The 20,477-nt window shown below is 52.4% G+C and overlaps 3 protein-coding genes and 1 non-coding gene across 7 annotated transcripts; 3 read left to right on the forward strand and 1 right to left on the reverse strand.

Moving 5' to 3' along the window:
- The first annotated feature begins 1,044 nt into the window (after nucleotides 1-1,044).
- On the forward strand, nucleotides 1,045-9,778 carry SLC18A1 (solute carrier family 18 member A1). Of its 4 annotated transcripts, XM_037371568.1 has the most exons (16): nucleotides 1,050-1,181; nucleotides 2,188-2,381; nucleotides 2,618-2,975; nucleotides 3,630-3,688; nucleotides 3,954-4,037; nucleotides 4,307-4,399; nucleotides 4,714-4,803; nucleotides 5,789-5,832; nucleotides 5,994-6,054; nucleotides 6,194-6,289; nucleotides 8,120-8,198; nucleotides 8,323-8,374; nucleotides 8,589-8,652; nucleotides 8,756-8,875; nucleotides 9,077-9,210; nucleotides 9,527-9,640. In XM_037371568.1, the coding sequence occupies exons 2-16, from the start codon at nucleotides 2,258-2,260 to the stop codon at nucleotides 9,638-9,640; spliced, it is 1,572 nt and encodes a 523-aa protein (XP_037227465.1). In that variant the 5' UTR covers nucleotides 1,050-1,181; nucleotides 2,188-2,257. The 4 variants fall into 4 exon arrangements, 3 of the variants coding, with proteins under 3 accessions (XP_037227467.1, XP_037227465.1, XP_037227466.1); XM_037371570.1 differs by lacking the exon at nucleotides 9,527-9,640 and having other exon boundaries at nucleotides 1,046-1,181; nucleotides 8,756-8,906; nucleotides 9,077-9,188; XM_037371569.1 differs by lacking the exon at nucleotides 1,050-1,181 and having other exon boundaries at nucleotides 2,258-2,381; nucleotides 9,527-9,778.
- A 2,269-nt stretch (nucleotides 9,779-12,047) lies between these two features.
- Nucleotides 12,048-15,491, forward strand: MAK16 (MAK16 homolog). The gene is made up of 10 exons (XM_037371455.1): nucleotides 12,048-12,141; nucleotides 12,774-12,823; nucleotides 13,037-13,146; nucleotides 13,295-13,359; nucleotides 13,493-13,644; nucleotides 13,938-13,992; nucleotides 14,084-14,158; nucleotides 14,523-14,633; nucleotides 14,871-14,927; nucleotides 15,197-15,491. The coding sequence occupies exons 1-10, from the start codon at nucleotides 12,127-12,129 to the stop codon at nucleotides 15,371-15,373; spliced, it is 867 nt and encodes a 288-aa protein (XP_037227352.1). The 5' UTR covers nucleotides 12,048-12,126; the 3' UTR covers nucleotides 15,374-15,491.
- Nucleotides 15,492-15,784: 293 nt separating this feature from the next.
- Nucleotides 15,785-19,586, reverse strand: TTI2 (TELO2 interacting protein 2). Its single transcript, XM_037371454.1, has 7 exons — nucleotides 18,742-19,586; nucleotides 18,295-18,481; nucleotides 17,722-17,814; nucleotides 17,144-17,328; nucleotides 16,912-17,055; nucleotides 16,195-16,357; nucleotides 15,785-15,924 (listed from the first exon to the last, which is right to left on the reverse strand). The coding sequence occupies exons 1-7, from the start codon at nucleotides 19,392-19,394 to the stop codon at nucleotides 15,844-15,846; spliced, it is 1,506 nt and encodes a 501-aa protein (XP_037227351.1). The 5' UTR covers nucleotides 19,395-19,586; the 3' UTR covers nucleotides 15,785-15,843.
- Nucleotides 19,587-19,838: 252 nt separating this feature from the next.
- LOC119140480 lies at nucleotides 19,839-19,933 on the forward strand. Its single transcript, XR_005101624.1, has one exon. It is a non-coding gene; the product is annotated as a small nucleolar RNA U13 (small nucleolar RNA).
- The last annotated feature ends 544 nt before the right edge of the window (nucleotides 19,934-20,477 follow it).

Consider the following 20,477-nt stretch of genomic DNA (forward strand, 5'->3'; position numbering starts at 1 on the left):
GTATTTCTCTTTTCCTTTTGAGGAAGATCTCTCTTTCAGTTTATTTGCCCTCTAATGCTAAAAACATTCAGCACATCAAGGAAAAACCTGCCTGGGAAGGGATGCTTTGGAGGCAGCTCCTTGTACCACATCCCACAGGTGAAGCAGCAACTCTGGTACTGCCTGCTGCGGGACTGTTGGATGTGCAGCTCCTTTCCCTCCCTTTGCAGGCTGCAAAGCGATGCAGGTGTCCCTGCAAAGCCTCCACACAGACCCTTTAGCAAACCCCCCAGCTGCTGCCTTTTCGGCTGTGTATCCTGCAGGAGCCTCTCCCACCCACCCAGCAAGCCCTTCCCCACTTGCTGGCTGATGCCCGCTGCACACGGCAGCAGCGACACTCACGCACCCAGCCCACGGACCCGCACCCACTGCCAACATTCACAGGCTTGACCCATTAAACACACACGTACAGCCTGTGGTGATGTGCAAACATGTGCAGAGGGAGCAGGGAAGAGCAACTCGTGTGATATCCCTCTTTCATCAAATTGTGCTCCCTGAGTTCTGCAGTTAGCCAAAAATCCCTGGCGTGCTGCGGGTCTTGGTGGTGAGATTTGCCTGGTTTTACTCCAGGATGTGTAACACGGAGCCGTGGTTGCAACAAGAGCAGCTGTACAAAGGACAAGCAGCGTTGGGCAGCAAGAGAACGGCCATCAGTCACTGGAGACCAGCCCAAGACCTAGACTATTTACAAATGCATTTCTCAGGGCCATTTAACGATGCCAGCCTTGGCCCCCAGTGATGAATCCGTTCTCTGCCCCCCACAACCCCCACAGAAGGGAGGGCTGTGCAGTCCCTGGGCAGTGTGTTCGGTGTGCTCAGATCCAGGCAAGAGTTAAGGTGACTCTTAAGAGACAGATAAGCATTGATGAAAGCCTGGAAAGCAGGTGTCTCTGCTGCAGATAAACACTCCTGCCTCTCTCCTCCCAGTCCCCCTCAGCCCACCCCACCGTCCTGCTCTGACGCAGAAGGAGCTGCAGGGCTGAATGAAACTTGTTTGAGGTTCCAATTAAATCTCCATGGAAGAGGGACACTCATATCCTCTTCTGATAAAAGGTAATCATAAATCCTCCGGGAGCAGCAGCTGCAGACCACACTACCTCCTGCAGCAGCAGCCGGCTCCTCGCACCAAAATGGGCTCCAGGGTAAGAGTTTGGTTTCCTCTGCTCCACACAACAGGTTTGCTTTGAGAAGGGGACAGGGTTTGTGGCTTGAGACGTGAGGGCTACATTAGTCTACATGTCTTTATTGTCTATGCTTCCTTACCCTTTCTCTCTCTCTCTTGTACTTTTTATATATATATATATCTTCTCTCGCATTAATTCTATTATTTGGTATTTACTAGCACTTGGAGGTACAGTGAGAAACCATCCCTGCTTCCCAACTTAGTGACCTGTGTGGCATTCATATTTGATGATAGAGGGTTTGAAGATAGATGATAGAGGGTTTGAATTTGGGTTTTTTTAATTAAAAATTGATACATATCATTGCCTGGGATTTCAGGAAACCACAAGATTATTGGGAAGGGTGACCGTTTGGACTCAGCTCCATTCATTTTGCCACTTAGACTCTGAAGTGCCTAAGAGCTGTAAGAACGTAATTAGCTAATTGTTTGGTTGGTTTAGTGCAAATTTCTGATTGATATTTTCAGTGTGACCAAGCAAGCAATCTTCTCTCAGCTCCTCTGAAGCCCTGATCTTACATGACGTATGTTAGGCTTTTAAGTCCTGATTCTTGCCATGACATTTCAATTAGGTCAAATGAAAAGACATGCATGGTAAATGAATTTCCTTTGAGACTGAATTTAATCTCCAAAGAACAAACACGGAATAAAAGATGTAGAGATTACCATAGATAAGCTACCGGCTTGATCCGTGCTTTCAGTCTTTGGAAGAAGACTTAAACGATGCCTTGAAGCAGGTACAAGATGTCTCAGGAGAGTGGAAACGGGTTAGAGCGTACTCCATCTGCAACTTTAAATGCAAGCTCGATAAAACCATGGTCTTTGATAGCAAAGCTGGTGGTCCCAGCTCCTGGGGAACAGCACCCAGCTCTTGGAGGACACAGGTGCCAAGTGACCTCAAGATTTGTGTTCTCAAGGGAGAAGCCATGAGCTGCGGGAGGTTGTAACCCAGAGCCTTTTCTTTAAAGGTGACAGGAGACCATCAGCCCTGAGGACCAGGAGCCAGCAGGACCCAGGCTGAGCTCCAGGCTCCCAGCCATGCCCCCGGCTGCCGAAGGTGTGCCCTGGCGCTGGCTGGCAGCGGGCAGGGTGTCGCGGAGGCTGGTGCTGGTGGTGGTGTTCGTCGCGCTGCTGCTCGACAACATGCTGCTGACAGTCGTGGGTACGGCGTGGGGTTCTTGCTGTGCTTTGGGTGCCACCTCGGCGTGTTGGCTCCTCGGTCGCTCTCCAGTCAGTGCCGGCAGGGAAAGCTGTGGGGAGGGCTGGGTGCTGGGAGCTTCCAGGACACCGACACCTGGCCAGCACCACTCAGTTCAGCTGTGTGCTGAGCCAGAAAATGGAGTAAAATTACTAATTAATCCCTTCCCTGGGTTTTTGGTTTTTTTTTTTTTTTTCCAGTACCGATTGTCCCCACCTTCCTTTATACAACAGAATATGAAGGCAGCAACAGCTCTGTCGACTCAGCCCAGACTGAGCCGGCTCCTCCAGCCTCAAAGGCTTCTCTCTTCTCCTCCATGTTCTATTTTGACAACACCACGGTGACTGTCTCGGGCTCCACCAGCGCCGTGGAGCTGGTGAATGGGACAGAGAGCAGCCGCCCGCCACAGCCCCCCACCAGCAGCCCACCGCTGCCGAGCAGCTGCCTGGAAGGCGAGGAGTTCCTCGCCAAGGAAAATGTCCGTGTGGGGCTGCTGTTTGCCTCCAAGGCTCTCGTACAGCTGGTGGTCAACCCATCCGTGGGCCTTCTGACCAACAGGTAGGTCAGAGACCTGGGTTCATGCCGGGATGGAGCCCTGCGGGGACAGGCAGCTCCTGCCTGCAAAGGCGATTGCCATCAGCTGAGCAGCAAAGGGCTGGGCTGCATGTGCGACCACTGCAACCACGGAGTGACAGGAACCGGGGGGAGAACAGCAAGCGGGAGAATATATGCACCAAAATCAGCATAAATCTTACCTTTTCTAAAAGCTTACAAATGGCTTGCGTGTTCATATTACAACATAAGCTTCACTAATGCTCTCCTCAGGTGCAGACATGCTATTTAATACCAATAACCACCAAACAAATGAAGACTCCCACCTCACTGCGGATATAATGTTGTTTTCAGATTTTCTGCCCCAGAGTTTTTCTTTGCCTTTGTCTCTAGCAGACCTGTGTGAGCTGTGCTGGGCTCATCTCCGCGTGGTCTGGGTGGGCAGATGAGTTGGTAAAACAGAGCCATGTCCCTGGGTGGGCTTTACAGTGTTATCTGGGGGCACTTAGACACTGGATGCTTCCTTGGGCGCATCCACACATTCAGGAGATGCTTACCAGCCCCACAGAGACGTGTGTGTTAAGACTGGGCAGCAAGACCAGATCTCAAGCTGAAATGAAGAACCCTCCCTGAGACGGTGCCTCTTTGTTCCCTTTCCAGGATAGGATACCACATCCCCATGTTCATTGGATTCATCATCATGTTCCTTTCCACAGTCAGTGAGTATTTCCCTTCCATCTGCCCTTCATGCACAGTGTCACAGGAGAAAATCCTTTGGTCTGTGCCTGCACTGCTGTCCCCATGCAGGAGAAAGGAGTGAGAGCAGAGCAACCGGTCTCAGAAACTGGTGACAAGAAAGTACGAGTGGCCCTCTGCCCCTCCAGCACCCAAACTGGTGCAAGCTGAGGCTGCTCTAACCCTCTGCAGGGTTTTAACGCTCAGTCCATGGTTCTGCCTGATGCTGTCTCTCCCCTTCCTCCACAGTGTTTGCTTTCTCGGGCACCTACACCTTGTTGTTCATCGCCCGAGCCCTCCAAGGCGTTGGATCATCGTTCTCATCAGTTGCAGGTAAGTGTTTTCACTACACCTCAGTCCCTACGTCAGCTCCCCTTCTCCGGGTTCAATTACTGTCTCAGGAATGATGAGCAGCACAGACACACCAAGGGCCTTCAAAGTCCTCCTCGCCATGCCTGCTGGGCTGGCACAGACAGCGCACCCACACAGCCCAGCGGCAAGCAGATAAATCCCCCCAAAAGCCCAGGCTGCTTTCAGAGAGGGCCACCACCACCATGGTACCAGCCAGCCTCATGTGGCTTCTGCTTTCTCTCTGCTCCCAGGCTTGGGCATGCTGGCCAGCGTGTACACAGATGACTTCGAGAGGGGCAACGCAATGGGGATCGCTCTTGGAGGCTTGGCCTTGGGTGTGCTGAGTAAGGAAACCTTCCTCCCAACGGAGTTTACAGCAACAGCATCTCCAGAGCTTTGCTGGCCACCACCTATGGCTTCCACCTGCCGGGCTGCACCCCTTCCCCGGCAGCATCCCATGGCACGGCCACCTGTCCTCCTCCCTCCTTCTGCTCACCCTCCGCAGCCACTGCCCACGGGACCTGACACCTTCCCACCACCTCCACCAAACACCCGCCGGGGGATTCAGAGGAAACCCCGCCGGCAGGAGCCAAGCGCTGCTGCCCGGGCGCTGGGGACGGTGGCACTGCTGCTGTGTGACGCAGCCCTTCCCTTGCAGTCGGGGCCCCTTTTGGGAGCGTGATGTACGAATTCGTGGGGAAAGCATCTCCCTTCCTGGTCCTGGCATTCCTCGCCCTCTTGGATGGAGGTGAGAAGCTAAACGGTTTAATCATACAAAAAAAAAAGCAAAACAAACCCCCCCCCAAAAAACCAAACCCACAACAAAAAAACATGTAAAAAGATATAAACGTGGACATTTCGGGGAGAATCGCGCAGGGCTTGTGTGAGGGAAGAAGCACATTAATACAACATGGGTGATATGATCAGCACCGGTTATTCTGTTATTGCTAAATCATATGTTTTCTACCACCAGATGACTGGCATAGCAATAGAGTAAGAATTAGTGCCTCATTACTTAATAAACCCCCTGATTGCTTTAATGGCTTGAATAGCACATTCAGTAAAGCTCTTTGAACTGCGAATTCTTTGTGAAAGGCACACTTGTCTGCAGCCTCTTCACCAGCCATGAAGGAATTAGGCTTTGCCAGCATAAATGGTGATCCTTGTTCTTTCTCTGATCGCTGCATTACAGATGCAGGCCACGAGAGCCTTCAGAGCGTAACCGCAAAGTTATAGACAGCAGAAACGTGCATTTTTAGTGGGAAGTATTAAGCTAATTAAATTATAGTCACAGTTACCATCTTTGCCTAGATGTAATGCAAGATATCTTTAATGAAGCGTGTAAGAGCTTTTGGAAAATGAAACGCAGGTCCCATCCATATGAAACTTTCTTTTTTAATCCTGTTCTTTTCCAGATCTAATTTCTGTCATGCTCTAGCTGTGGCTCCCCAGCAGGCAGCTGGCAGCCTGACGGAGAGCACTTGCACATTTGACTGCTTCGTGGCTTGACAAAACAATTCTAACGCAGCTCACTCCAGGGAGTTTGGCTGCTCCCTCTCACAGGAGGGAGCCCCCTCTGCCCCTGCCCGCTTGAACAATGTCCCCAGACAGTTTCTGCTTGCCCGGGGGTTCTGCTGATGAAAGGGGTCAGGCTGAAGGAAAAGCCAGAGGGAAATGCAGATCGAAGTGATGCTGTTGCCAGGAGTAAGCTAATGTCAGGTTTTTCTTCCCAGCTTTGCAGCTCTGCATACTGCAGCCCTCCAAGGTCTCCCCCGAGGTGAGTACAGATGCCTGCGCGCACGTGAGCCGGCGCCAGGCAGCGTGAATGAAGCAGGCAGGTGTTCCCCGAGGAGGAGGGCTGTGCAGGCACCCAGCCCAGGATGGGTGCGAAGGCACCCGTGGCTCTCAGCCACATAACCCCCCTTTGCCATCCCGCAGAGCACCAAAGGCACGCCAGTGTTCACCCTGCTGCGAGACCCCTACATCCTGGTGGCTGCAGGTAAGGGCGGACGTCAGCACGCACCGTGCTCCTCTTTGTGCAAACTGCGTCTGCTGATTGAAGAGATTCACTCATGCCTGCTTGAAACTGCAGCAAAAGGTGGCTAAACAGGAGCATTTCTCCCCTCTCTCCCTGTCAGGTGCCCTCTGCTTCTCCAACATGGGGGTGGCCATGCTGGAGCCCACCTTGCCCATCTGGATGATGCAAACCATGTGCTCCCCGAAATGGCAGCTAGGTAGGTGGTGTGCTTTGCAGCCTCTACTCCCAAACAGCTGCTTGACACAGTTTAGCTAGAACCGGTCCTGCTTCGGCCCTGCAAGGTGGATTGAATAATCTCTTAGATCATTCTAGAAAAGAAGAAAACATATGCCCTCACCCGCATAGAGCAAGTGATCCCAGGCTGCGTGTTGCTCCAATTTCAGCTGGAAATGTCCTTAGTGGTAGCTATACAATGTGCTTTTCTCTATTACTGAAAAAATTGTATAGAATCAGGCTCCCCACAAGAGCAGTAACAGTGGAAGAAAGGCTGTTTCGTGCACAGGAAGCCTGTCGAATCCCGTCTTCTGCAGGGCAGATAATGGTATCGTGCTGGGCTGAAATCGTGGCAGCCAGATGGGTTTTGCAGAGGCAGCTCTGAGTAAAACAAGGCCATTTACAGAGTCCCAGGCAGGACAGGATGATACGTGCTAATTACCAGCTGCCTAGAAAATGTGATGTGGAGATAACATTGTCTGTGTTTGCTACAAAAATAAAAACGAATCGTTATAAACCCCAACTGGCTGTGGAATGACCCGAGGGGTGCCCCAGGCTACACTCAGATCCCAAATTGAATTGCAGCCCAGGAGCAGGGGGGCTGAGAGCTCCTAATCGAGTTATCCTCTGGTCAGGCAGGAGCATCCATCCCGATAAGAGCCTACGATGCTTCTCAGGAGCAAGCGATTGAGCAAGGATGGACAAGGGTAAAGCAGCATCCCAAGGATTCTGGCAGTGAGGAGAAGGGACAGCATAGCTGCCTGGTAACCACAAATGTCACAGGCTGAGAAAAGCTCTCCAGGCTGTCCCCGTCACCACTGAACTCAAGGGGAAGCTTTGAGGTGACTTAGCAGTACCCAGAGGTCAGCAGATATCAAAGAAAATCCCAAATATACACTAGGTTTTCAGGTACCTGAGATTTGAGAGTGATTTGGATTTAGACACAGTCCAACCACAAGCCACCTGTCTCACAAGCCGTTATGAACGTAAGGGGCTTCTTTATTTGTATGCTTCAGTTTGCCCACTGAAAAAAAAAACCCAACAAAACAACTTGGACTACATCTGCAGGATTAACCATGTTCTGTAGTTGTTAGTGAGAGGAAAGAAAATTAACCATAGGCGTGTTCCAATAAGGAAGTTGTCTTATTGAAATGGAGCTGATCAGTTTTATTTATAGTCAGTGGGAGAGCATATTAAAAATAAACAACTGGTAAATCAACAAGCAGTGCAAATATTTAATTTTGTCTACATAATGACCCCCACGGCCTTTGACTTAAACAGTTATTTTACCCCTCTTTATTTAGTAAATGAAAAGCAGAAGGCAAGGGTAGAAAGGTGGAAGAGGAAGAAACTATGACGGGAAAGAAGGACGAGCTCATTGAAGTGGGGACAAAAATGTTCTGCATTTAGCTTCTGTCTCACAGATCTTGTGGGTGAATCACTGCACCACTGCGTGTCTCCCTGCATCAAAAGCAAACATTTTCCACGCTTCCCTCTGTTTTCACAGAGGGACCCCTGCCCCCCCCCCCCCCCCCCCCCGCTTCTACAGGGCACGGAGCAGCGGGGCAGCCAGCGCAGCCGTGACATGGAGCAATGGCAGTGGGGGACACAGAGAAACAACCAGTGCACAGCTGGGCACCCACAGAGTGGGCGCGGGACGTTACCTTGTCTTGCCTGGCTCGTGATATTCTCCAAACGAGAGAGGCAGTTAGTGAACATTTTTGCAAATCCCCTATATTTGCTCAGGGATTACACAATCTTTTTTTTTTTATTTTTTTATTTTTTTTATTCTTTCTCTCCCCTTCTCTCTCAGGGATGGCATTTCTCCCTGCCAGCATATCCTACCTCATCGGCACCAACCTGTTTGGGATTCTGGCTAACAAAATGGGCCGGTAAGTGGAATGTAAGAGATTTCAGTGCAACCCAGCCCAGTCCTGTGCTTTCAGCATGAATGACACTCGTGGTGTTGTGCACACTGAGGACATCTGCCCTCTCCTAACTGCGGCCTTGTTGCAGGTGGTTGTGCTCCCTGATTGGCATGGCTGTGGTGGGGATTAGTCTCCTTTGTGTAAGTAGCGCAAGACAATTCTGAGACCTTTCTGTAGAAGAATCAGCAGGGGCAGTGGGCGACAGTACGGCGATGGGGTTACGTGCCTGGCAGACAGCAGATGACAGCCAGTTCAGTGGTTGCACGCGCGTTTCATTCACAGCTATATTACACCTTCACACCTCATCCAGCTCTTCTGGCCTCACTCACAAATCTTCTCTCTCTCCTCTCAAAGGTACCTCTGGCCAAAAATATTTATGGGCTGATTGGCCCAAACGGTGGGCTTGGCTTTGCCATAGGTAAGCTGTTGGTGGTCAGGGTCTGCAGCACAGCTCAAACGCAGCTCTCGCCACCGCCCTCAGACAAGGCAAGGACTGATCGGGTCCTTCTTGCTCTCGGCAGGAATGGTGGACTCCTCAATGATGCCCATCATGGGTTACCTTGTGGATCTTCGCCACACCTCCGTCTACGGCAATGTCTATGCCATAGCTGATGTCGCCTTCTGCATGGGCTTTGCTATTGGTATGGAAGAACTCATGGGATGATGTACTCAGTGTGTATCTCCATAAGTTTATCACTCCCTTTCCTCCACCCAGCGTCCACTGCAAGCAACTGGCAGGGAGTCTGCAACCCAGTCACCGTAGATTCACAGATCCCCTCCAAACTGGAAAGGCACCTTTTGTTCTCTCTTATCTTAGCCTTCTTTAACTTTTAAATTTGCAGGTCCATCCACGGGCGGTGCAATTGTACGAGCTATTGGGTTTCCCTGGCTGATGGTCATCATTGGAGTTATCAATATCACTTATGCTCCTCTCTGTTGGTACCTGCGCAACCCTCCCGCTAAAGAGGAGAAGATTGTGAGTTTAAGTAGTCTTTATTCCCTTAAAGTATAGGGGATTGATAATCCAGAGATTTTGGGGGAGATAATAAACTTGCCAGGGTTTGTGCCTTCCCTTTTGGGCTCTACTCTGCCCTCAGAAAAGGGCCGAAAAACTCAAGACAATAAAACCAGAAACATTTAGAGCTACGATCCTCCCCTTAACTCACAGCTTGTATTCCCTGGGTGAAAGTTCTTGGCTACTTTGGCTTTCTCTGAAGTGCTAATACTCCCGATAACTGTTCAAATTAATCACCGTTTTTACTAAAGCATGACTTCTTCTCTCCTTTACCCAGGCAATCCTAAGCCAGGAATGCCCCATGCAACCCAAAAACTACACCACTCAGAAAACCCTGCGCGACTTCCCTCTCACAGATGACAGCGATGTGGAGGCAGAAAATGCGGAATAGCAAGTACAAGGATGCACACCCTGTTTTGAAGCTACTATTATATTTACAGAACGTGGATGTATTAGCACCCAAGAATAACTGAGCCTCCCCCAAGACTTGCGGACACAGGATGGACACAGGCTGTCTCGTTGACCTGTTCCCTCGGCCATGCAATCCACAGCAGGGAGCAGAGAGCCAGGATCTGGAGGTTCTATCCATTAGTTAAGCCACTCGTTTGCTGTGGGACTTCTAGGCAAGTTGCCCAAACTCACCACATCTCACCTGTAAAAATAAGTTACAAAGATGAGGAGAATCGTACCAGCCTGTCCCACAGACCAGTATCATCCCAGGCACAGCCCACCCATGCAGTAAGGGATAATATCAACATCTCTCCCACATGAGTCCAGTGGCATTCGTTAATAACTTTAAAGCACTTAATGTTCTTGAAAAAAAAAGCACTGGAAAAAAAGCCGAAAATTAAATCAATGCTATCAGTTTTGGGAGATTTCTTTCTCCAGAATTCTACTATAATTGCCAGCATGAAACCTTTCTGTAACAACAAAGCACTATCCATCTGTGTCACTGCCAGTCCGTCAATAAAGATGTCACTGTGCTGCTAATGTGTTCCACGCTCTGCTGAAGACAGTTAAAAAAAATTGTTTATTGCCATCTCAGTATAATTTTATGTGTTGCGCTGTTTATGTGCTACTTATAGCTGCCTGTGTGTCCTTACCAACAGCTATTAAATCCATTTATTTGAAGAACTCTAAGAAATTCAGGTCGAAATAAGGCTGAAAGCAGTTTCAGACTCTTAAACATAGACTCAGCCAACAAAGCTAGTTAGATCGCCTGTGATTACAAGTGAGTAATACAGCATTTTTTAAAATCCCTTCCTCTCAGCTGAGATGAGGTAACGGGCTGTATTTGTGATCCTAACCCATCACAATGAGAAGTACAATAGATTTAATCGCCCCTTTGCAATTTCCCAGCCACAAGTTTAGAAAGAGAGCAGCTGCACTGTTAACAATAATTATTGAGCATAATGGTCTGTAAAGTTACAATTAAGTAAGAGAGAGTGAAGTAATAGAGGTACCAAATTAATTTTATAAGTATCAGAGAAATTCCCGTGATCTCATTTTTTCCAGTGAAACCTCAAACTTACAGCTTCTCTGGTTCCACTGTTGGCAGTTTATATAAAACTCATTTCTGTCTTGAATGAGCAGTTGTATAATGCACAGCCATTTCACTTGCCAGAAAGAACAGATGAATCACTGCTCGGGAGCCTGAGCGGCACAATGCAGATGCACTTGCCAGCAGGGAAACAGGAGGATAATAACAATTCATCAAGATTTGGTACCTTATGACTCATTATCAAAGGTCATAAATGGCTATTGTCAGGCAATCCCACATCCACAGCGGGCCCATTGCCCCTTGCTTTGCACATAGAAGATGAAATTATATTTCTTAGGCTGACTGGAAATGACTAACGCTAAGCTTGCTCTCAAAAAACCGGTTATTTTTATCTTCCACCTGTTCCCCTGCTTTGCCAAGAATAAAAGGAAAAACATGTTTGCTTTCTGTGACGGAAAGCAAAAAAGTACGCCGTTCCATTTGGGGTTCTATCGACACCTCCACAGCGCACCTCCCAGTTAAATATTTAATCCTGTCTGATCTCTGTGTGTTGCTCTGGAAACTCGCTCCCTCTGATTCTGCCAGGTGGGCTTCCCACCAGCCAGCCCCCCCCAGCCAGCCAGCCCCCCCCAGACTCCCCCAGCCCCCCCCCCCCCAAGCCCCCCCAGCCCCGCTGCAACAGGCCACCCTCCTGCCTTCGGCCTTGGCAGCTCTGGCTTTTTAATTCATCAATTTAGCGGCGGTGCCATGAGCACTGGAGTTTCTCTGTTCTGAGTCATTAGGTCGTAATCCCTGCATCAAACCACCTCTTTTTTTTACTCGCCCTGCTGAAAAAAGAAAAAGCATTGAATTCTCAAGGCGTTAGCAGTGTGATATGCACAGGCCTTGCTGGCTCTGCGGCGGGGGGACACCAGTCATGGGGGCTGTAGTTGTGAAGTTTTGCGCCCTCGGGCCCAGGTCACCGATAAACGTTTCCCTCACGGCTCTGCAGCGGGAAACGGCAGCGCGGGGCGCTGGCAGACCCCGCGTCGCGAGGCGGCCCCCATCTCTGCCGGGAGCGGGGAGGAGGAACGACAGGGCAGACGGGCCTGAGGCCGGGCCCCCCCCGCCCCCTCAAGCACGACTGGCCCCGACCAGGCCCCGGAGGGGGGAGGGGGCTTCCTGCTGACAACGCGCTGCACAGGGCCCGTCCCGCGGCTGCGCATCCCCTCGGGCTCCGGCGCCACCGGCGCGCCCGCCCCGCCCCCCGCCGCGGACGGCGCTGCGGCCCTGCCCGGAAACCGCCGCGGCGTCGCTATGACAGCGTGGCCCCGCCCTTCCCCGCCGCTCTCGCGAGAGCTGGCGGAGACCCGCTCTTCCGGCCCGGCGACAGCACCATGCACTCGGACGACGTGAGTCCGCCGGTTCACCCGTTCCCGCCGCCCCGCAGCCAATCAGCGCCCGCCTCATCGCACCCACCACGTGGCCGGGGGTCCCAGCCCCGGCTGGGGGGGTCGGGGGTCCCGGGCCGGGTGGCGCGGGTCAGAGTGTCCCATTCCCGGGCCGCGGCTGGAATGAGGGGTCGGAGCGTCCCGTCCCCGCGCCGGGGTTGGAGGGGGTCGGGGGTCCCGGGCCGCGGCTGGAAGGGGGGGTGTCAGGGTGTCCCGTCCCCGCGCCGGGGTTGGAGGGGAGGTGGTCGGGTGTCTCAGGCTGGTGTTACAGGGGGATTGCGGGTCCTATCCCTGGGCTGGGGGGGTCGGGGTATCCTGTTCCCGGGCCGGGAGTAGGAGGGAGTCGGTGTCCCATCCCCAGGCCGCTGTCGGGGGTCCCGTGCCCGGGCCAGGGGGCTGCGACCAGCATCGTGGCAGCAGCAGCTGTGCTGTCCCTGTGCCTCTGCCCGGGCTGCAGGGAGGGGGCAGCAGTCTTTGTGGGGTCGTGTGTCAACCCCCATGCCCCCCCCCCCCACCGTTAAATCCTCCCCGGGGGTGCACAGGGTGCTGGGTGAGGGGTGGCAGCGTGTGTCACCCGCTGTTTGTCCTCGCAGGTTGTCTGGGACACGCTGGGGAACAGGCAGTTCTGCTCCTACAAGATAACGTGAGTTTTTGAGGGGATAGGGTTGTGCTCCCCCCACTGGGGGGTGTGTGTGTGTCAGCAGGGACAAAGCTGGGTGTCCCTGGGGCCCCAGTGTGTTCCCCTCACCCCTGTGCCACCACCACCACCAGAGGATGGGGTGGTGGCTGCAAGGAGCAGGGCATGCAGTGGGGTGCTCCCGCCCATCCCCTTCCACCTCACCTCTCTCCTTTCCAGGACAAAGACCCAGAACTTTTGCCGCAATGAGTACAACCTGACCGGTCTGTGCAACCGTTCCTCCTGCCCACTGGCGAACAGCCAGTATGCGACCATCAGGGAGGAGAAAGGTGGGGGTCCAGCAGCAGCAATGAACAACCCCTTGGGTGGGCAGGGGGTAAATACCGCCTGCCAGAGAGCACTCCAGCTCCAAGCACTCTCCTGCTGTCAGCGACATGCTCAGTCTCTCTCCTGGGATCATGTTTTGCTTTTCTCCAGGTCGCTGTTACCTGTACATGAAGACGATAGAGCGGGCAGCTTTTCCTCGTCGACTCTGGGAGCGGGTGAGTTAATGAGGGCAGGCTGCTGGCCGAGTGCAGCAGAGGGCAGTGAGCGATGGGACTCCTCCCAAGAGCAGATACATCCCTGCTTTGTTGCTGCACTGTAGCTCAACCTTTTCCCTTTCCGCCACCCCAGGTCCTGCTAAGCAAGAACTATGAGAAAGCACTGGAAGAGATAGACGAGAACCTCATCTACTGGCCCCGCTTCATCCGACACAAATGCAAGCAGCGATTTACTAAGATCACGCAGTACCTCATCCGCATCCGGAAGCTGACGCTCAAGCGACAGTGAGTGACACTAAGAGCAGCCACAGTTTGGCTTATTGAGCCGCTGCCACCGGCCCTGTGCAGAGCGTTAGCGCATTTAGCTGTTTTCCTGAGGTTCTGGCAGGCTTGTAAATGAACCTGGCTTAAGAGGGATTTAACTGCAGTCTAGTCCCAAGTATATAAAAAGCACGTAAACTAGTTGTAGCCACAGTTCTAATGATATAACTGCTGGCTGTTGCCCTGAATGAGCATTTGCTCATCAGCTACACAAGAGGCTGACGGAGTTGCTAACTAGCGCTTGTTGTTACCTGCAGGAGGAAACTTGTTCCTTTACGCAGAAAGATTGAAAGGCGAGAGAAGAGAAGAGAGGTAATGCCACTCTTTCATGTGATCTCCTGTCTATCGCTTCTGTTCCACTTGTCTTTCAAACACCTGATACAGCTCCTCTTTGCTCCATCAGGAGAAAGCCCTGATTGCTGCTCAGCTGGATAACGCCATTGAGAAGGAACTACTGGAAAGACTGAAACAGGATACCGTAAGGATCACTGCCTTCCAAGCACAGCAGTAAAACTGCTCCTGCTGCCCTCTGTCCTGGTTCTCCAGGGAGGGATGGAGCCTTGGTATGAAAGAGAAGCACCAGCCACATAGGAGGGGTAGGGGATGACTGCCCCCCTGCTTCTTGGGTGAATTTATAATGGGCTGGAGGACTCGTTTCCCCACAACGCAGAACCCCTTGTTTTCTGTACGGGTTGCATACTTCAGAATTAGGGAAGGTGCTGAACCCCAGGTTTACACTAGTTTGAAACTGCCTCTGTGCAAGCCACAGGCTTCAGGCGACCCTACTGCCAACGGCTGCCCTCCTCCTGTGATTTACAGAAAATCCACATTTTCCTTTTCAGTATGGAGATATTTACAACTTCCCCATTCACGCCTTTGACAAAGCTCTACAACAGCAAGATGCAGAAAGCGAGAGCGAGTCCGATGCAGAGAAGGAAGAAGATGATGACGAGGTAATGCTTTCAGCCACAGCACCACAGTTCATCCTTCCCTGACCTGGGGCAGCACCTCTGATTCACCTACAGGCTGGGCACTGTAGCGTGAACGGCAGGGTGGGAAGAGACTAGGAGAGGTGAACTCTGAAAAAGCATGTGTGTGCAAGCGGTGGCCTTGATTGCTCTGCTGTTGCAAGTCACAACATTGCATTGTGCTCAGTGTGCACGTACTAGCTTTTGACTTATTTCTTGCAGGACATGGATAAAAGAGAGTTTGTGGAAGCAGATGACAGTGACCTCAGTGACTTTGAGGTAGGTGAAGCACCAGATATAAACTGTTAGGCTGTTTGAAAGTGACCTCTAGCCTCTCGCTGTCTCTGGTGATGGGCTAAGAGCCAGCAAAATCAGATTTGTGGTACACACGGATACAGTCAGACTGCACTGTATCCACTACGGCCCAGCTCCTCTGACTAGACAACTGGGAGCCAGGAATTATAACCCAGAATCTGGTATATGAGGTAATTTTGCAGAAAGAGGTTTAGTTACACACCGTGCTTTGACATCACTCCTTTCTCCCTCAGGACATGGATAAGTTGGACACAAGTAGTGAAGAGGAGCAGGAAGTAGAGAAGAAAGCCTCTCACTCCAAATCTAAAGGGAAAACCCCCCTGAAAGGACCAGCCAGAAGAAAACGTCCCTATATTGAAATAGAATACGAAGAAGAAACAGAGCCAGCCACTAAAACAAAAGCAGCCTGACTCCTTCCTGAACCCACATTTTGTACTGAATGACAGGATTCCAGATCTGCCATGAGAACTCCTTCCAGCTTTTGCCACTCTGTGCAGGACCCTCAATATATTACTCCTTTTTTCATAGTCTAGACTCATAATTTTCTTTAAGAGAAGGGTTTCTGTCCCTATCCCAGGGAACTACAGCAGGTTTGTACAACTCCTGCATGAAGTGCAGTTTTAAGCAAGAAGACTCCTCACCTTTTCTACAGTCACCCAAGGCTCAGCTTGGGCTGTGCTCCGGGAAGGAACCTGGTCTGCAGGGTGCTGCTGCTTTGTTCTGAAGCTGGAGAAGCCCACATGCAGCTAGGCAAGCACACAAGTGTATCTTGTTTGGGGGAGGTACAGGGCTAACAGGAGTGGGATGAGAAAGACAGTAACTAAATAAATAAAAATAATTTACTGTACAAAAAGCAGGCTGTGCATTGATCAGCCACGCCTCATGTGTTCTCTTGCACTTTTCTGATGCATTCCCGTACGCGGTTCTCCTCACAGCTGCTGTAGACACCTGCCAGCAGAACCTGAAACAAGAAAAGCATCAGTTTCCAGTGCCTTGGCACGCTCAGGTTTATGGTGTTATCAACCCTCCCCCAGCTATCTGTTCAAAGAGAATTACACAAAGCATACATAGACGGCTGTCGACGCATCAAGAGCTAATGTTGAGGTGGGTGGGAACTGATGCTTTGAAAATACCGTTGGATCGAGGAAACAAGTGGGCTCTTGCATGCACCATTCTGCTCCTTTAAGGGGGAAAGGGTCAGAGATGAAGCAGTGCTGGGTCCCTGGCTCACCTTCACTTGCCCTTCAGAGCAGCGATCCAGCAGGATGAGGCATTCAGTGGCCCCTTGGAGCAAGGCAGCCTTTACTGGCTCTGGTGTTGAACTCTGGTCAGTGTGTACGTCCCAGATCATCTTCAGCAGGGCTTTGAGGAGCACAGGCAGTCTGCATGGCATTCTGCAAAGGGAAGCAGCAGCTGCACCTTACTGTAAGTCCTTTTCACAAGCCAGGGGAAAGCACAGCCTTGCTTAGCAGTTCCCAGACACTTCAGGCAGGAGCTGCTAGTTGCTATTTACATGTGGAGCAGGGTTGTAGCCAGCTGAGTAACTGCTTCAGCGCTGGGGCTGAAGAAGCTGCCTCATTCAGCACACCCACCAGAGGGAAGACACAGGCCCTGAACGCAGGGGGAACCCTGGGGTGGTGTATTGGGGCTGCCTGTCTTCGGGCAGCCTAATTCACAGCACTCTGAGCCACCAGGCAGAGAGCACAGATGTAGTTTTTAGCCAAGCTGATGCTTCTTGAACAGGCAGAAATCATCTCAAAATGAGGCCCCAGCTTATTTTTTGGGCCAGTTTTTTTAGCCAGGCAGTAATGCCAGCAATTCCTCCCTGTGACAGATTCTTCCTTAATATATTGGGGCCTTTTCCTCAAGCAACGGCGACATTGGCTCTGAAAGAGCGGTAGCATTCAGGATATGCGTTCTCCAGTGGCTTTCACCCCCAGACAGGTACCTGGGCCAAGCGTGCTCAATGGTGCACTGCAATGTCTCCAGTATTCCCAGTCGGGCTTCTTCCTCAGGGCCATCACAGACTTCCAGATACCCCAAGATAACTCGCTCCAGCCTCTTCAGGTGCCGTGCTATCAGGATGCCAAGTCTGCCAACACAAAGAAACACACACTGAAAAGGGAGATACCTACCAAGGCCAGAGCAAGTCCCTGTAGGTCTGCGGTTACCGCTCTCACCTCCGCACAAAGGCAGGCAGGGCCCTGGCATACACCCGCCGCAGCGCAAGGCGATGCTCTGCCTCCATGTGGGTCAGAACCAGCTGCAGCACCTCATCATAGAGCGCGGTCGGTCTGGCCTGCTTCTGCTGCCGCTGGGCTCTCTCCAGGATTGGCAGCAAATCCAGCAGGCACAGCAGTACTGCCTGGTTCGGTGAGAGACAGTACATCTGTACAATCCTGCATATGTTCTCTACAAAACACTTCCAGACCCAGTAACTTCCAGACCCACTGACCACCCACAGCTGCTGCAGTTCACCCAACAGACCCAACTATTTCTACTACCTGTTACTGGCCCTCTTCAGCAAGGCTGCCACTTGGGAGGGGACAGGAGGCAAGAGGTTTGCCCTCTACTTGGGTATTTTCCTGAAATCCACTGAGTTACTTTGTCTCTTGGCCACAGGCATCGGTTCCTAACAGCCTGACTGGACTGCCTGTCAGGAAACAGGTTCTGCCTCCCAATGCCTTAAGCTGGTTATCCCTCACAGGGCTGATACACAATACACAAGGCAGATTCAAACAAATTTCTACTGTCCTACCTGGATGAGAGGGGCCTCTCGTGAGTAGAGGTGGTTGTAAAGGGCATGGTACACAACCTGAGCCCTGTTGAACTGGCACAGATCGGCACCTGGCTGCAACAACACAGAACAGAACATTAGTCCTGCGCATCACATTCAGCACCTGCTTAACCCAATAAAAGAGAAGGGCCTTCACAAACCCTCACACATACTGCACCTCAGGAGCACTGCTTACAAGCAAGTGGGAGCAGGTACCATACTGTAATAACTGCAGGTTAAACCCTGCCATGCACAGGAGCAGCCACTTTCTTCCACCTCCTCAGCTGCTGTTTTGCAGTTCCATTGGCATTACTTTTAATACCCTGCCCTGAAAACTGGCCATCAGGCCAATATGTGAATCAGCTGAGCTAACAAATTGTTTTGCCACCTTTTGGCTGTGTTAACAGATGTAAGAATTACCCATACTTAAACAGACAGGGACGGTATGGGGGATGGAGTAGAATTGCTAGGTAAACAGCAGAACCAGGAAAAGAAGTCAGGAACCTTAACAGGTGTCCAGCACCTAGAAAGGGATCTAATTTCTCAAATCCTCACCACGTTAAGAATGATATGATGCAGGCAGCGCACACCAAGGATTTTATTCTCCTCCCGGTAGTCGTCTGAGATGAGCAGTGACGGTGGGAGGACACACTCCAGGTAACGGCTAAGCCAGGGCCGGGTGACATGAGGCAATGTCCAGGAGAACACAAACTTTGTGGCAGGGTTACACTTCCAAGTGTCTCTGGAAATACAAACAAACTTAGTGAACACTAGAACTAACAAATGCTCATTTCCTAAGCATTTGTGCCTCTCAGCTGACAGTAAGAGCTGACCAATTCTGCCCCCAAACACCTTCCACTAGTGGGTATTTGTGAAGCTCTTGGGCATGACAAGACACTCGATGATAAATATGGGGCAGAGTTCAAGAGTTTCGCAAAAGCTTCCAATATTTCCTACACAGAGACCAGCCAAACACATCACTGCCCTCCTCTTTCTACTTACTTGGTCAACTCCTGTTTCAGGAGCCCCATCACTGCTGCAAATCTTCCTTCCTCATCTTCATTCTTTCCCCGAAGGAATTCTGCCACCGACTCGCAGCCTGCGGCTTGAACCAGCAACACCAGCAGCTTCTGTGCTGCTGACCGAGACCTCACATTTGTCCAGGGCCTCTCCACGACATGTGTTGCAGCAAAGATGTAGATGGGTCCCACCACACGGCGTAGGATTGGGCCCACCATGGGGACACCCAGAGCCTCCTGGGTCTTGGCAGCTTCCAGCTTCACAAGGAGGTGTACAAACACTGCGCCCACGTCTGCCGCTCTCTCAGCCGCAGCTGTGTACGCGCTGTCCTTACTGGGGAGATCTGCAGCCTCCTGCTCCTGCTTTGGGGGTGCTGCGTAGCCACTGAGCGCAGCCACCAGCTCGCCCAGCGTGGCAGGGCTCACACCTGCCAGCAGCCACTGGCAGTCGGCAGCCTCGACAAGCGCCCCCAGGTCTCTGACCACGCTGGCCCTGTGGGCCCCGCCGGGCCCCTCGGAGCAGAGCAGCCCGATCTGGAGCAGGACCTGCTCGGCCGGCGGAACAGCGGGGGGCGGCTGCGCCCCATCCCGCGGCCCCTCCAGCCTCAGGGCTCGCAGCAAGCCGCTGAGCTCCATAGCCCGACCCACGCCAAAGCACCTTCTCCCTCGCTTTTAAAGCCCCTTTAAACACACTCCCCCGTACTGCCGGTGGGCAGCAGCGCTCTGCGGGGAGAGAAACCCCCAGCACGGCGCCAGGCCCGTCCGAGCACAGAGCTACTGCCTTACCCAACAGGCGCCGCAAACTGCGGCAGTCTGGTCGCAAAATCCCATCCTTGCCGTAAAGGTGGTGGCCGGGGGAGGCGTGGCAACATATGAATACATTAGCATGAATAATGAAGCCCCGAAGTGCGGGGAAGCGCGGCTGTGCGGCCCCAGAAGGGCAGTAAAGGGACCGTAAGCCCGAGGACGATTGGGGCAGGGGGACGCGCAGTCGCGGGGCCATCGGGCGGGGGTCCCTCGCCCTGGGCTGAGGGGCAGTGGCGCGGCAGTGGGGTCAGGGCCGGGGACAAATTTGGGTCGATCCTTCCGGTTCATAGCGAATGATGAATGGGAGCGGCACGCGGCTGCGTGACGTGTGCGCCCTGCGTTACGACGTGGCACAGTCCCTTCTGAGCGCCGGTGGGGTCCGCGGGGTGTGGCCGCCCGGGTAGACCTGGCATCGCGGGGAGGGCGGAGCAGCGGGCTGGCGCGGCTCCCGAGGCGCTTCGGGTACTTTCGGTCCCGGCGGGTTCTGTTGCAGGGTGGTTTGGCGCCAGTTCGGGAACGCGCCTGCCCCCAGCAGCGGCCATTTTGGGGCTGTTTCAGGCCTGTGCGCTACTTTCCCTGAGCTGCGGCGGGGCTTTTTGGGGCTATTTCACACCTTTTCCGCTATCTCCGGCGTCTGCGGACGGGCCCGTTTTGGGGCTTTTACACTTTTCCAGTAATTCCCGGGCTGCAGTGGGGCCCATTTTGGCGCTAGTTCACACCTTATTGTTAATACCCCGGCCTATTTCACAGCTTTTTGGTAAATCCCCACAGCGTTTGTTCCTTGGAGTGCAGTAAGGCCTGTTTTGGGGCTATTTCAGGCCTTTTTGGTAATGCTCCCCAAGGTGTCTGTCCCCCCAGGGTGCAGTGGGGCCCATTATGGGTCTATTTGGGGTCTTTTTGGTAACTCCCTGG

This window comes from Falco rusticolus, chromosome 20, assembly GCF_015220075.1.
Source record: "Falco rusticolus isolate bFalRus1 chromosome 20, bFalRus1.pri, whole genome shotgun sequence".
Lineage (NCBI taxonomy): Eukaryota > Metazoa > Chordata > Aves > Falconiformes > Falconidae > Falco > Falco rusticolus.

Coding starts and splice junctions, on each gene's coding strand:
- SLC18A1 (XM_037371568.1), top strand. CDS start 2,258: ATGCCCCCGGCTGCCGAAGGTGTGCCCTGGCGCTGGCTGGCAGCGGGC. Junction 4,038..4,306: donor ATCGTTCTCATCAGTTGCAG/GTAAGTGTTTTC, acceptor CTCTGCTCCCAG/GCTTGGGCATGCTGGCCAGC. Junction 9,211..9,526: donor CCGCTAAAGAGGAGAAGATT/GTGAGTTTAAGT, acceptor TCCTTTACCCAG/GCAATCCTAAGCCAGGAATG.
- MAK16 (XM_037371455.1), top strand. Junction 13,147..13,294: donor GACCATCAGGGAGGAGAAAG/GTGGGGGTCCAG, acceptor GCTTTTCTCCAG/GTCGCTGTTACCTGTACATG. Junction 13,645..13,937: donor AAGCTGACGCTCAAGCGACA/GTGAGTGACACT, acceptor TGTTACCTGCAG/GAGGAAACTTGTTCCTTTAC.
- TTI2 (XM_037371454.1), bottom strand. CDS start 19,394: ATGGAGCTCAGCGGCTTGCTGCGAGCCCTGAGGCTGGAGGGGCCGCGG. Junction 17,329..17,721: donor GAGAGGCCCCTCTCATCCAG/GTAGGACAGTAG, acceptor TCACCGAACCAG/GCAGTACTGCTGTGCCTGCT. Junction 16,358..16,911: donor ATTGAGCACGCTTGGCCCAG/GTACCTGTCTGG, acceptor TTCCCTTTGCAG/AATGCCATGCAGACTGCCTG.